This window comes from Drosophila novamexicana, unplaced genomic scaffold (genome assembly GCF_003285875.2).
Source record: "Drosophila novamexicana strain 15010-1031.04,08,12 unplaced genomic scaffold, DnovRS2.1 tig00001353-arrow-arrow-pilon, whole genome shotgun sequence".
Lineage (NCBI taxonomy): Eukaryota > Metazoa > Arthropoda > Insecta > Diptera > Drosophilidae > Drosophila > Drosophila novamexicana.
Genome location: NW_020824851.1, coordinates 632,749 through 645,565, shown reverse-complemented (window position 1 = coordinate 645,565; position 12,817 = coordinate 632,749). Strand labels below are relative to the sequence as shown.

The 12,817-nt window shown below is 44.1% G+C and overlaps 6 protein-coding genes across 6 annotated transcripts; 3 read left to right on the top strand and 3 right to left on the bottom strand.

Annotated features, from left to right (window-relative positions):
• Positions 1 to 388: 388 nt before the first annotated feature.
• On the top strand, positions 389 to 2,235 carry LOC115767249 (AH receptor-interacting protein). The gene is made up of 3 exons (XM_030711455.1): positions 389 to 617; positions 730 to 906; positions 1,013 to 2,235. Exons 1-3 carry the CDS (start codon positions 519 to 521, stop codon positions 1,703 to 1,705), a joined length of 969 nt encoding a protein of 322 aa, XP_030567315.1. The 5' UTR covers positions 389 to 518; the 3' UTR covers positions 1,706 to 2,235.
• A 1,094-nt stretch (positions 2,236 to 3,329) lies between these two features.
• Positions 3,330 to 4,853, bottom strand: LOC115767190 (BLOC-1-related complex subunit 5). The gene has a single exon (XM_030711381.1). It carries the CDS (start codon positions 4,649 to 4,651, stop codon positions 3,557 to 3,559), a length of 1,095 nt encoding a protein of 364 aa, XP_030567241.1. The 5' UTR covers positions 4,652 to 4,853; the 3' UTR covers positions 3,330 to 3,556.
• Positions 4,854 to 5,495: 642 nt separating this feature from the next.
• On the top strand, positions 5,496 to 7,412 carry LOC115767218. The gene is made up of 3 exons (XM_030711413.1): positions 5,496 to 5,616; positions 5,700 to 6,624; positions 6,679 to 7,412. The coding sequence occupies exons 2-3, from the start codon at positions 5,752 to 5,754 to the stop codon at positions 7,282 to 7,284; spliced, it is 1,479 nt and encodes a 492-aa protein (XP_030567273.1). The 5' UTR covers positions 5,496 to 5,616; positions 5,700 to 5,751; the 3' UTR covers positions 7,285 to 7,412.
• A 515-nt stretch (positions 7,413 to 7,927) lies between these two features.
• On the bottom strand, positions 7,928 to 9,469 carry LOC115767213 (vitellogenin-3). Its single transcript, XM_030711408.1, has 3 exons — positions 9,168 to 9,469; positions 8,725 to 9,104; positions 7,928 to 8,664 (listed from the first exon to the last, which is right to left on the bottom strand). The coding sequence occupies exons 1-3, from the start codon at positions 9,436 to 9,438 to the stop codon at positions 7,993 to 7,995; spliced, it is 1,323 nt and encodes a 440-aa protein (XP_030567268.1). The 5' UTR covers positions 9,439 to 9,469; the 3' UTR covers positions 7,928 to 7,992.
• Positions 9,470 to 10,187: 718 nt separating this feature from the next.
• LOC115767247 (probable RNA 3'-terminal phosphate cyclase-like protein) lies at positions 10,188 to 11,774 on the bottom strand. The gene is made up of 3 exons (XM_030711452.1): positions 10,888 to 11,774; positions 10,670 to 10,823; positions 10,188 to 10,591 (listed from the first exon to the last, which is right to left on the bottom strand). The coding sequence occupies exons 1-3, from the start codon at positions 11,698 to 11,700 to the stop codon at positions 10,410 to 10,412; spliced, it is 1,149 nt and encodes a 382-aa protein (XP_030567312.1). The 5' UTR covers positions 11,701 to 11,774; the 3' UTR covers positions 10,188 to 10,409.
• Positions 11,431 to 12,575, top strand: LOC115767248 (gametocyte-specific factor 1 homolog). The gene is made up of 3 exons (XM_030711454.1): positions 11,431 to 11,512; positions 11,865 to 12,198; positions 12,263 to 12,575. The coding sequence occupies exons 2-3, from the start codon at positions 11,968 to 11,970 to the stop codon at positions 12,527 to 12,529; spliced, it is 498 nt and encodes a 165-aa protein (XP_030567314.1). The 5' UTR covers positions 11,431 to 11,512; positions 11,865 to 11,967; the 3' UTR covers positions 12,530 to 12,575.
• The last annotated feature ends 242 nt before the right edge of the window (positions 12,576 to 12,817 follow it).

Here is a 12,817-nt window from a genome sequence, read left to right as displayed (position 1 = left end):
GACGGTTTTTAAAGAAACTGGCAACGCTTGGCTGCAAAATGGCAACGCTGTCTGCTGCTGCATTCGATTAACTGGTAGAAATTAGGCGGCTAACCGATAGCTATCATACAATGCATTGGCGCTTCTCATGCAAAAATCATCGTAAGCAAAAAATTAGATCGCGTCCTTAATCAAAGTGTTTGTTTCTCAATTTAACTTAATTGAAATATTACAAATAAGCCAAATAACAATTATCTGAATGAATCTGGAATAAAGTTGAATAATTCAAGTTACGAGAGATGGCAAATATATATATATATCGATAGTAAATATAACAATCGATTTGTTAGCAAACCTCAGCGTTGCCACATTTCGGCTTATCAAACACCTGCTCATCACTAGTCAGGTCTAGAATATTTGCATTTTGTTTTTAGTGCAGTTTGTTGTCCTTTGTTGGGCAAGAACAGTATAAACGAGTAGTAGCAGTGTTTGCAAGTTCGCTTGAAAAGTTAGAAAAAAAGAAAAGAAATAACACCGAAATGGAGAAACAAGTGGATTCAGATAATAATGCAAAGCCCATTATCAAGGAAATTCTAAATCCAGGCAACAAATACATCGAACTAAAGCCTGGCACCAGGGTAAGCAAATAATATGAGGCAACAGTTGTGCTCTCAACTTTATTCCAGGACTTAAACTGGGCCAAGGCCAAACCTGGCCCGAGAAAGTATATGACACAATTTCGATTTGCAGGTAAAATTCCATTTTCAAACACGTCGGGCCAACGATGTGCGAATCGTGGACGATAGCAAGAAAATCAACAAGCCGATGGAGCTGGTGCTGGGCAAGAAATTCAAATTGGAAGTGTGGGAGGTGATAGTGCAGAAAATGTCCCTCAACGAGGTGGCCAAGTTTACCGTACACAAATCGGTAAGCGCACAGCGGGAGCCCTGGAAGGCGCAATGACCCCATTACATATGTATATACATATATATATATATATATATATCTATAATTTCTCTAATTTGCCATACAGCTTTGTGCACAGTATCCGTTCATATCGAAAACGCTGCGCGACATTGGCAAAAAGCCGGAGGAGCGTCGTCATTGCTGCGGCATGACATTGCAGAACGAGGGCATGGGCTACGAGGATCTGGATGAGCTGCTGCAAAGGCCTGTCGATTTGGAGTTCATCATCGAATTAATATCCATTGAGCTGCCCGAAGAGTATGAGAAGGAGCGCTGGCAAATGTCCGATGATGAGAAAATGCTCGCCACGCACACCTTGCGGGAGCGCGGCAATCGTCACTATAAGGCGCACGAGTATGCCGAGGCGGAGATATGTTATCGCGATGCGGTTGGCATGATCGAGCAGCTGATGCTCAAGGAGAAGCCACACGATGACGAGTGGCAGCAGCTGGCCAGCATTAAGACCCCATTGCTACTCAACTACGCCCAGTGCCGTCTGATTGCTGGTGACTATTATGCCGTCATTGAGCACTGCAATGAGGTGCTCACGCTGGATCCGCGCAATGTGAAGGCGCTGTTTCGGCGTGCCAAGGCACATGCGGGCGCATGGAATCCGGCACAGGCACGCCGCGACTTTATCGATGCGCTGGGCTTGGATGGAACACTGAAGTCAACCGTTGCCCGGGAGCTGAAGGCCATTGAGGAGCAGCAGCATGAACGCAACGTTCAGGATCGCATCCATATGCAAAAGCTCTTCTAGAATATAAGTTGCGCTAACATACTGCTCATGCTCCTCGTTTATTGGAGCAGCTATGCGCAGCGTTAACAGTTAGCCAATGCTTTTCTCTTCTGGCTAAAGGGTAGCTATGTCTACTCTTTGGCGATGCACTGCTCCAAAGGGTTTATTATGCTCTGTTTGATTTTTAATCAGCTGCTCTGCTGCTGGACCCTATATAAGACGCTGTTCGTGGCTATCCAGAAACGTCGACGCAGACGTGAACGTGGACGGGCACGATTGCGAGCAAGTGCACGAAAGAGATGGCGACAATGAATTCAAACCATATTTCACTCTCTCTCTCGCTCTCCATCTCTCTCTCCATCTCACTCTCCATTTATACTATTGGCATTTCCATAATATTTTTAAACATTTGGAATTATCATATGAAACGGTTTCTGACAGCCATTAATCCGACTCCTAGACGCGATTCATCAAATACTATGAACGAATATGTATATGTTGTATTTATATGTGTATATTAGAGTATTAATTAATGCTACAAAATTATAATTAATGTTGAAGCCAAAAATGCATTCAATATGCATGCATGTGTATGTATAATTATACAATATATGTGCACTAACTAGTTCTATATAGACTCCTTAGATCTATCTAATTGTATGTATATGTAATACATTTTACCTAATTGTTGTTAACAGACACGTTTTCTTTGTAAAGTTGACGCCTAAAACTGCAACTAAGGAACTATTCGATCTTATTTACTCAAGTAATTGTAACTTAGGTATTAGATTTAAAGATTCGCACCATGGCGAAGTAAACTAATGAGAAACTATACAAATATTATTTCACAAGTAGTTTGTAACTATTTGATTTTCCCCGAAATGTGCAATTGTTCTTAAACAATAACATATGAAAGCGACACGAGCTAGCAAACATTTTAGAAATATGTTTTTTATATATATATATATTTGTCTATATATAAAACTGTTTGTCCTGATTGATGATTAGAGCGAGAAGCTAAAGTTTGTACTGTAATTAACCTATTTAATGTATGTGCATGATAAAACTGAGCTTGCGGAAATTCGCGAAAAAAAAAACAATTGATGTATTAGTTTATTTATCATCCGATCGATTATTTGCAAACATATTTGTGAAAATTAATTTGTTGTTTAGCCCTCCGTGTGATGGAAACTGGGCTCAAAGTCATATCCAAGGATCTTTATAAGAATGCAAAAGCCCTACATAAGAACTTCATGAATACGTGTTACACTGATTTTGGAAATTCCGCCCGCAACAGTGAAAAATTTGTGGATACGGTTGTATACAATTTTGATGCATACCGATCGACTTTAAACTCATTTTCAAAAGCTTTGTGAGAATCTGTTAATATATATATATATTAATAAACAAAATAAAATACAATTATGAATTATATTCAACTTCTCAGGGTCGGGCAACGGGACAATGCTAAAAATCTTAAGCAATGAATAAGGCCCGGGCAAAGCCGGGTTATGCCCGGTAGTCCATTAATAAAATTTTCATGGATTTTGGTAGATAAAAGCAGCAAATGCTGTTAGTGTATTACACATTGCTAAATTTTTTTATTATATATTTTTAATATTTACACAAAGTGTTTTCAGTTCCGAATGGAATAGACTATAATTAGGAGTGGACTACTCAAATACACGAGATCGGCTGAGGGTACAACAACAATTCCGAATAAACCTTTAGAACAAATTCAACACGCGCAATTGGATACACAATATATATATATATATAAAGTTAATGTACACAATAAATACATGAAACGAGTTAAGAGTTAGACTAATAACAAACTATCTTTGGATGCGCAACTGGCGCTGGCCGGAGCACCTAGAGGCGCCACAGGCGATTGCTATTGCCGCCGGCAGCGCCCTCGGCTTCGCCACGCAGCTTGTTGTCATCGGTGCGCCAGACGAACGGCTCGAGGCGATCCTCATCGTCCAGAAAATTATTGATGGCCTCCAGGCTGGCAATATTCTCGTGCAACAGCGAGTTACAGCGGCTCAGCTGCTGCGAAACGCTGCGAATTTTGGCAAAATGTTCCGCATACGAGGCGTACGTCTTCTGCATATCGACAAAGCTGGCGAAGAGCGTCGTTATCGAATTGCTAACCACCTTGGTCCGCTCGACTAGGTGATTCTGTTCGCTGGCCACATGGCTGGCGCATAGATTCAAATGCGTCTGCATGCGGCCGCATATATTAAGCAAATGCTGTGAATGCAGGCGCTCCAGGATTTCCGTATCTCGTGTATATGTCGCCGAACTGATTGACTCGCGCAGCACGGGCAAAAACTGCGGTATGTTGCGCAGACGCAGCAAGTCCGGATCAATGTCATCGTTGATATCACGTGTGCCCGGCTTCACGATCACAATGTTATGGCTGGAGGCCGTCGACTGTGGCCGCTTTGGTTTGATGGCAGTGGTAATGCCACTGGGATGTGATTTTCGTGCCGCGGCACGACTGGCGCTGCTCTGTTGCAGCATGTGGGCGGGCCTGTTGCGGATTTTGGGCGAATCGCCGATGGGTCGATCCGTATACGAGACATAAGGCAGATCTGAGCACACGCTCAGCGGCGGCGAGGGCGGCCGGCTCAGCTCGGAACTAGTGGGCGAGGCAGTATCCGAAATGATTTGCTTGCTGGCAATCACAATGCTGGCTGGTCCATTGCCAGCTCCGTGCGGCAACGTTTGCAGTTGCTGCTGCTGCTGCTGCTGCAGCTGCTGCTGTCTCTGTTGGACGGCGCCGCCTCGGCGTTTGTTTGTGGCCGCCGCTGCGGCCGCCGTTAGAGCCATGGCGCTGCCATCGCTCATGCGAACGGCGCACGCTGCATTGGATGTTTGGTCAACGGTCAGTGCCGGGTCGCGTCTCTCGAAGATCTCATGGCCGTCAGCCTCGATGCGCTGTTGCGAGTGCTCCGCACCCATTGCGCTTCGGCGATGCCACTGCCCTTGTATTGATTTTATTTCAGCAGCGGAACCGTTGTCCGTGCTACAGGCACGCTGGAATGTGTAAACCTATTTTCTCCGTGTCTTTGGGAATTGTTCAAATCCCTTCCTTGACCTTCAATTAATTTAAACAAGCAGCTCTATTTTGTGCTGCAATTTGTTTTTCTTGTTGTTCTTTTCCCTTTGAGTAATTCATATCGAACATATCGATATTCTGAGCCCGATGTTTATATCGATATATCGAACAAAAAATTCTGTTTCATTCCGTTTTCCTTTGAAATCGAATTTCAAAAGTAGCTTTTTTCCGAAATAACTGTATCGGTTGGATGACCTTGTTCGTTCGATTCCATAAGACTTATATATATATAACTATATAACTATATATATAACTAGCAGTACTGATAGTTTTATAGCTAGCTTTACTACGCTCCTAATAAAAAGTAAGACTATATCTTATAAACGAGTTTTTATATGGTTAATGCCAATTTTGGGTACAGATCAAATCTAGCCCGAAATTTCTATATGACAACAGCAACGGATTGCAATATTCTCAGAAGAGCGGGCAAATATGAATGAAAAATGGATGCAAATACAATTACTTGAATGTTTTCCATAGAACTGCTATAGAAAAAAAAAGTTAAATGAAATTACAAATTATGGATAAATCCGAAACAAAAAAAAATATTTTATTGCAGCTTTCAAGCCTGCGACGCTAATCCCATATTATCCTAGAGCTAACAATATAATAATCGATTAAAATAGAGATGAGTGCAGTGCCGCGAGCAATATTCGTTCTGTTTGAAAGAAACGGCAGAAGAAAGAAGTAAGCGAAGAGGAAGAAAAACAAAAATTGTAGCTTGTATTTGAAGATTTCGTCTAGAAACAATTTGTGCGCGACATTCGGAAGGAATATAGAAGTGCAGCAGCAACATAGAAAACCATAAGTACACGATTTTCCTATTGTATTTCTTTACAAACAACAAATCTAACATATATATTTTCTCTATTGCGAACCTAACCTCAAAAGCCCAGCACAAAGCTCGAGAAGATTTTGGTAAACAATAAATAGAGCGATTGTCATGCAAGCACAATACCAAATCCCGCTTTCCACTTCTCCGCAACAACCGAAAGGAGTCAATCTATTGCAATTACACGCTCTGCAGTGGCTGTACGCCCATGCGCAGCAAAATATGCCCGCCAATATACCGGCGCATTGCTGCCACGGAGCCGGACAGCCGCCGTTTAATTACGCCCAGCCAAATATGAATTATTTTGCACCGCCGCACAACGGTCAGGCACAGCAGACGTATTTGAATTTCCAACCGCAGGCCGGAGTTGCCGGCATAAGGCAGCTGTATAATCATGCGCAGAGCGCCAGCCAAAATTATGCCCAACCCTGCGTTCATACGCAGCAGCTGTTCAACATTGGCCAGCCGCCCAGCATGAGCTTTGTGCCGCCGGCGCCGTGCGGCCAAATGCAGCAACCGTTTAGCCCTGGCCAGACCAATCTCTACCAGAGCTGTGCAGTGCAACCGCCATATGGTTATGCCCCGCATAATATGGCCTATATGCCTCCACCGCCGCCGCCGCCGCCGCCGCTGGCGCTGGCGCAGACGCAGTGCGCCCAAATGCAGCAGCCGTACTGTGGTGGAGCCCAAGGCGTGCATTTTATGGCGCCGCCGTGCGGCCAGGATCAGGCCGTGGTCAATACGCTGTGCACCGAACCCGTTGGCAATGTGCCCCTGGTCAACTGCCAGTTCGAGCCGGGGCAGCCGAGTGGCAAACATGTCTATGTGAACGGAGCACTCTATAATACCGAATTGCTGGAACCGCCATTGGATAGCTTCAATTCAGCCGGAGATACGGAATATCCGGCTCATCAATCACTGCAAAACGTGTCGCACGATGAAGAGACCGTCGACACCGAGGATGGTTACGATCCGCTGGACGACGTAAGTAGCCTACGAATGCCGACCCGAGTTGAATATTACGCTTCTCTGTTGCAGGCCATGCCATCGATATATGGTATACGATTCTACAATCCGAACTATGGGCCCGAGGGCGCCATACCGCCGCGATTCAAGAGGAAGATGTACAATCGAAATGCCAACATAAATGCTTGGCTCTCGTCGAAGCAGCCGGAGGGCGGCGTGCCGCAATTTCAGGATCCATGCGCAATGTTTCATGGTCCCAATGAAAATCCAATGGGCCGCAACAATAGGGGCAAACAGGAGCCGGGCCAGGAGCTGAAAGATGCCGCCACAACGGCTGCTCAAAATTTTATCGCCTCCATGTCGCCAAATTCGAGGGCCAAACGCCGTCAGGGACGCAGTCGTCCACGGGGTTTCACACAATCATTTGGGATCGTTGCGCCCATCAAGCGTAACAATTATACGGCCAAGGATAATATGGTGGCGGCCAATAATGTTTTATCCTTGTTCGATAAGAAGCCGTCGCCCATCAGAAAATGGGATGACTTTGATCCGGACAAGGGCAACATCAATGTCGACTGGCCTTTGCCCAACGATGTCAATAAAACGGGACCAAACAATAAATCCCAAACCAAACGTAACATTTTTTCAAAGGAACCAACTGATCCTTACTTTAACTAATCTCTGGTCTCTTAATTTAAGACATCACAAATAACTTTTAACAGCAGACCATATTTAAACATATTCTTTAACTTGGCAGTTCCAAACTGCCTACTCTTTGCAATAAACAAGATTGGGGAAGCCCCTTTTACACTTAAAAAAAAAAATAAAATAAAATACTATCGCAAACAATTCGATTTGAACCTTTAAATCGTTAGATACCTGAATACCTTAACACATTGGACCTGATACTTGGAAATATATACTTGTCTATATCTGCATCAGCGACAGTTCTCTACTCACCATTTTGGCCCGCTCTCTTTCTTCTGTGCTCTCTCTCCCCCTCTCTCTCTCTCTCTCTAGTAGCATACCTAAAAAGAAATAATATGAAATGTTAAACAGGAAGCAACTCTGATGAGCTAAAGAGAATGCAACATTTATCGCCTTTCTATGCGATTTTCACAAATGCAAGTAAGAAAGCAAAATGATCGCAATGTTCGTTTTAAAGGTACTTTGAGTTCAGATTTAGGTTTTTGTTGATTATCGAAAGCTGGCTTGATAATTGATGCTACATCAGCTCATCAGCTCATCAATTGGCTATTTTTAAAGAGAATATGCACACTGGGTGCACAATAATTTAGAAAATATGCTCTGTTTATTTATTGATTGTTATATAGTAAATATGATTTTGTTTTCTGTTAATGCAATTTCGTTGTGTTTGTTGGTGACTTAGATCTCATGGCGCAGGCCGTGATATGAGATCTGTTTCTGGGCAGGAGCACGCTTGCCGAAGGGGCTCTTCTCGTTCACCTCCAGAATGTAATCGCCCTTGAGATCGAAATCGGCCTCGATGCCCATATATGCACGCTTGCCAAAGCCATCCTTCTCCTTGTACTGCTTCAGTGAGTTGGCGGCAACGGCGGGGAAGTTACGCTCACTGCCTGGACGCACGGACTCGGCAAAGTAACGGGTGGCGCGCATAACAGCTTCGATAACATTCTCGGCACCGGGCACACCCTGCATGGGTCCGTTCGGGTAGAAATCAACATCACCGCAGCGCATGGGTGTACCCATGGCCAGGCTGGATGTGTGAATGACATCAACGAAGTCGGCATCGCCGCGCGATAGACCAACAAGGTTGTCACGATACTTCGCCAGAAGCTTGGCAGGATCCAGACCAGAGATGCGACGCAACTTGTGGCCAGTGTGAGCGGTAAACTCCTGACCAGTAGCACCAGCAACATGGGCAGCAATACCCTGTCCAATCACATGGATAATCTCATGGGGCACACCCTTGTTGGTCAGTTCAATCAGAGTCTGGGCGATCATGGCGCCGGTGCTGGCCACATCGAGCATGGCGTAGCGCTTGAAGTTGGTCAGAGTGGCGCCCAAGTCGATGATCTACAAGATAAGGGATTGTTAATTCCCAATATAATAATGTTACAGTTAAACGATGCTTACGATCAAATTGCCGCCGGTGGTTTTGGCTGATTTCCACTCCTGGGATGACTCCTCGCTGGAGGTGGTCTCGTATTCCTTGTTCTTCTGGCTCTGTTCGTTCTGTGCATACTTCTGCTGCTCCTGCAGATTGTAACGCTGCAGGTAAGCCTGCTCCAGCTTGCGCATGGCCTTCTTAATGGTGGGCGTTGTCTGAGGCAAGCCAGTCAGCACAATGGTAACCTCATCTTCACCGAAACCGGGCTGAGCCTTGGCCTTCTCCACATAGTTGTTCAGCTTGGCCTCGACACGCTCGCCATTGGACTTGACGATCTTCACTGGAATATTGCTGGGGCTGGGCACAAAGTTGGGCGTCAGATCGTGCTTGATGTGCGCAATGTGATCTATATGTATTCGAGAGATTCAATTAGTCTCAGATTACAGCATGTAAGCTTCAAGGCACCTACAGAGTTTCTCCATCAACTGGGCACCCTTTTGCAGTGGCATGTTCTCCAAACGCTCAAAGGAGATATCGTTCAATGATGGCACATTCTCCAGCTCATTGGCAGACAGCCACTTGGTGGGCTTTAGCTGATCCTTGGAGGCACAGGCGGCCGCAATCAGGCATGCCAGCAGGCACAGTCTCAGGCTCATAATGCAGGCTTTTTGAGTAATAGCTACAGATGAATAAGGTGTCCAAACGTTGATCGGCGTTTGATACCTGCTGCCCATCAGCATTTGCCTTTTATAGCCCCGGTAAAGTCGACGCCGGTGTCAAATTGTTGCTGCCGCTTATTTGCATTTTTGCTGATCTTGGCAAGCGTGTGTGTCGCAAAGCTCAACCAGACCCAAAAACTGTTTAAGTTTGCAAGCCATACAGCAACAATACAACAGCAACAAGCTCGTTCTTATCGCGGTGCCCTTGGAAACCCATATTTAGTTTTTTGAACCCGCCAATCGTTTGTAATCGGCACTGATTACAAAATTGCAACGCATCCTGCAACATAGTTGTGCAAGGAGTGTGACCACATTTCGATTGACAACATATCGATAACAAATGACTATCGTCGCCGCCGATAAGCCAAGCACTACGATAAAATTTCAGTTGGGATTAAACCTAATTTCCCTTCTGGAGGGCATTCATTTAAAATATGTCTATATATACATCTGCACTGATAAATACGGCATATTTTATTCATAAAAAATAACGCTGATTTTTGTATATATTGATATATATGTATGCGTTCATGCATTCAATTGCACGCTAAGCTTCTGACTCGTTTTGCTTGTCTAAACAAAAATTGATTTGCCTCAGCTATTTCTTATATGATAATAAGCGTATATTGTTCAAATTGCATAACATTTAAGAATGGGAGAATGTCTTTAACATGACTGATATAAATATGTAGAAATACTTTCTTTATAATTAAAGCAAATCCAGATGCTAAGCCAGCAATAATCATATTTATTTGACGTCTATTTTCAGGAAATCAGTTAAAAGTTTTAGTTAAAGAATTGCCACAGAATTTAACCTGGATCAGATGTGAATACAAACATGATTTCTTTAGAACAATGCGCCCCTTTAAATCCGACTGGTAGATTATACTTATATGCTATATGCATTTGGAATGCCCGTGTAAATCAGTTCATTCAGTATATATAAATTGATTGGTTTATTTAGTCGTATCTAGATTAAAACTATAACAAATCTACAAAACACGCTTACTGATGTTTGTGTAGCCAATGCCAACGCAGGTCATTAGCACCTTTTGCGCGCCACGCATATCATCCTGCTCGTCTTCATCGGCCTCGGGGTTCTCTAGCTTGAATGTGATTGAGAAAAAGTCGCGCAGATGCTGTAAAAAGTGCACAGTATATGTGGATAGTGGGCCTGAAACATGAGTGGACAGTTGTTAAGCGTAAGTGAGAAATTCGATGTGTGTATATATGTATCTTGTGGTTAAAGCACCTGTTAAGAATTTGGAGACGTGCTTTTGGCCCAGGGCCATGAAGAGAGCGGCCAGCCATTGGTAGGCGGCATCACAGCAGCCACCACGATAGATTTCATCCAGGAGACGCATGGCGACGTCTCGACCCATGTCTTCCGGTATGGCTGGCGAGTCCTGCAAGACAAAGAAACTGGCATTAGCAGAGATGGTGATGCGATTAGGGTAATTAAATACTTACCGACTCTTCCCTGGTGTTGGATATGCAATCAGCGGCAAAGCAAACGCCGTCTGTTGTCTCTGCCAGCAGGCAGATGCCAAATCCTGGCGAATTGCCAGACATTTTTCCTCGATTTTGATCCGTATAGATATAAACATCAGGCAGAAACTTAAGCATACAACCCTTAGCCGACTCAACGGTGCGATTGCCCATTGCCGGTGATACCTTGCAGGCGTACACAGTGCCGCGAATACGCTTGACCATGCCCTGCTGCTGGAATTGTATGGCGCGCAGGCTCTTGCGCACAGGGCAGCTAAAGATCACCTCACCACCGCCCAGTGGTGCAACACCACGACGCACAACACGCAAATCCAGACCCTCGTCGACCAACAGAAAACGTTTCAAGAGCGACAGTCCAGCACCTTTAATATGATCCACCGAAGGCGAATCTTTGCTGTTTGTTACCCCACGCAGAGTACACTGCAGCGGCATCTTGCAAAAGGGTCCCAGTGCAATTAGAGCATCCAAAAAGTAACCAATGCCGCGCTGCACACAGCAATCGTGGTGCAATTGCCCGCCATGCAGCAGGCCAGGACTGAACATGACACTGGTACCAGCAGGATTTAGCTCAATTTTGGTGCCATTGGTAAGTTTGTCAAGTAAACGTATCAGACTGATCTCGTATTCGCGCAAACCGGGCGCCTGTTCGTCCTCGGCGCGAATTTGTGTAATTTTTACTGGCTTGCCGCTCAGACAGGACAGCACAAGACGCTGCTTCAAAAAGTTGCTGCCGCGATATATAAGGCAATTGCCTTCTTGTGCAAAAGGCGGCATTATTTGTTAATAATTTTTATATACACAAATTAAATCAAACAGTTCGTCGTGTTTGCACGTGCGTCCAAATTGTAAACAACAGAGATGTCACATTCTCAATAACCATCTCATCGATAGATCGAGAGAAATGCAACTCTATAACTCAACTCTATTGATATTTACAGATGCAATTGAAAATCGTGACTTCACTATTCGTTCATCTCTAGACGAAATTGTACCCGGTACTTGAGCGGCATTTTTTTATTTCGCAATTAATTTCCAATAATCATGTCGGACCGTGCGGATAAAAGTGATATGCAAAGTGCACTGTCGGAACTGAGTGCTGATCTACAAGATCAAGACGAGAACTACGTCGTTTGTCCTTACGACAAAGTTCATCGCATATTGCCTTCCCGTTTGGCCTTACATTTGATCCGTTGTGCTAGAAATAATGCTAGTATTAAATTGGTCCGCTGTCCGTTCAACACAACCCATATGCTGAAGCCCGATGAATTACAGGTAAGTATTATTATGGCTGTAATAAAGATATAATTCCTTACAAAGCCATTTAAATTAATTACAGGAACATGTAGCCAGCTGTGATTTTCGTAAGGTCTATGCTCGCTTCAAACATGCCGACATGTTGCCGCCAACAGAGCCAACACGTGCCCCAGTGATTGATGTCGTCGATTCAAGTGAAAACTGGGATGAGGAGCCACCTGCTCCTACTTATGATCCGCAAGCCTATTGTGTAAGGAACCCAGTTATTCGTTATATGCACGGTGGTTCTGCGTCTCAGCGCCGAGACTTCCGCAACAGCGAACGCATCCGTTTGAATAAATTTAAATAATTCATGATTTGGTTTAAGTATGAAGATAATTATTAATGTATGGGTGACACCAAAACGATAACAAATATTAAATTTTACTTATAAATATATGTTAAACTTGATTAATTTAAGCTGATTTTGGAGGTAGTGAATAAAATGCAGCATTACGTACATTACAAATTATGCCTTCGCGCGCGTGTTACATGTGGCAACGCCAAAAACAGTGTGGCCTCTTCTGGTATTTTCACATTTGTGCCCCTATTTTAGTATTTTTGGTTTATATTCGTAATACCAATCTGTTTACCTTCG

What these genes read in the sequence shown, in the direction of transcription:
- LOC115767249 (XM_030711455.1), top strand. Translation starts at nt 519, where the DNA reads ATGGAGAAACAAGTGGATTCAGATAATAATGCAAAGCCCATTATCAAG. An exon ending in AACTAAAGCCTGGCACCAGG is followed by an intron (nt 618 to 729) that starts GTAAGCAAATAA and finishes TTCGATTTGCAG; the next exon opens with GTAAAATTCCATTTTCAAAC. An exon ending in AGTTTACCGTACACAAATCG is followed by an intron (nt 907 to 1,012) that starts GTAAGCGCACAG and finishes TTTGCCATACAG; the next exon opens with CTTTGTGCACAGTATCCGTT.
- LOC115767190 (XM_030711381.1), bottom strand. Translation starts at nt 4,651, where the DNA reads ATGGGTGCGGAGCACTCGCAACAGCGCATCGAGGCTGACGGCCATGAG.
- LOC115767218 (XM_030711413.1), top strand. Translation starts at nt 5,752, where the DNA reads ATGCAAGCACAATACCAAATCCCGCTTTCCACTTCTCCGCAACAACCG. An exon ending in GTTACGATCCGCTGGACGAC is followed by an intron (nt 6,625 to 6,678) that starts GTAAGTAGCCTA and finishes TCTCTGTTGCAG; the next exon opens with GCCATGCCATCGATATATGG.
- LOC115767213 (XM_030711408.1), bottom strand. Translation starts at nt 9,438, where the DNA reads ATGCTGATGGGCAGCAGGTATCAAACGCCGATCAACGTTTGGACACCT. An exon ending in CCAGTTGATGGAGAAACTCT is followed by an intron (nt 9,105 to 9,167) that starts GTAGGTGCCTTG and finishes GAATACATATAG; the next exon opens with ATCACATTGCGCACATCAAG. An exon ending in CCACCGGCGGCAATTTGATC is followed by an intron (nt 8,665 to 8,724) that starts GTAAGCATCGTT and finishes CTTATCTTGTAG; the next exon opens with ATCATCGACTTGGGCGCCAC.
- LOC115767247 (XM_030711452.1), bottom strand. Translation starts at nt 11,700, where the DNA reads ATGCCGCCTTTTGCACAAGAAGGCAATTGCCTTATATATCGCGGCAGC. An exon ending in CCAACACCAGGGAAGAGTCG is followed by an intron (nt 10,824 to 10,887) that starts GTAAGTATTTAA and finishes TTTGTCTTGCAG; the next exon opens with GACTCGCCAGCCATACCGGA. An exon ending in CGTCTCCAAATTCTTAACAG is followed by an intron (nt 10,592 to 10,669) that starts GTGCTTTAACCA and finishes CTCATGTTTCAG; the next exon opens with GCCCACTATCCACATATACT.
- LOC115767248 (XM_030711454.1), top strand. Translation starts at nt 11,968, where the DNA reads ATGTCGGACCGTGCGGATAAAAGTGATATGCAAAGTGCACTGTCGGAA. An exon ending in TGAAGCCCGATGAATTACAG is followed by an intron (nt 12,199 to 12,262) that starts GTAAGTATTATT and finishes AATTAATTACAG; the next exon opens with GAACATGTAGCCAGCTGTGA.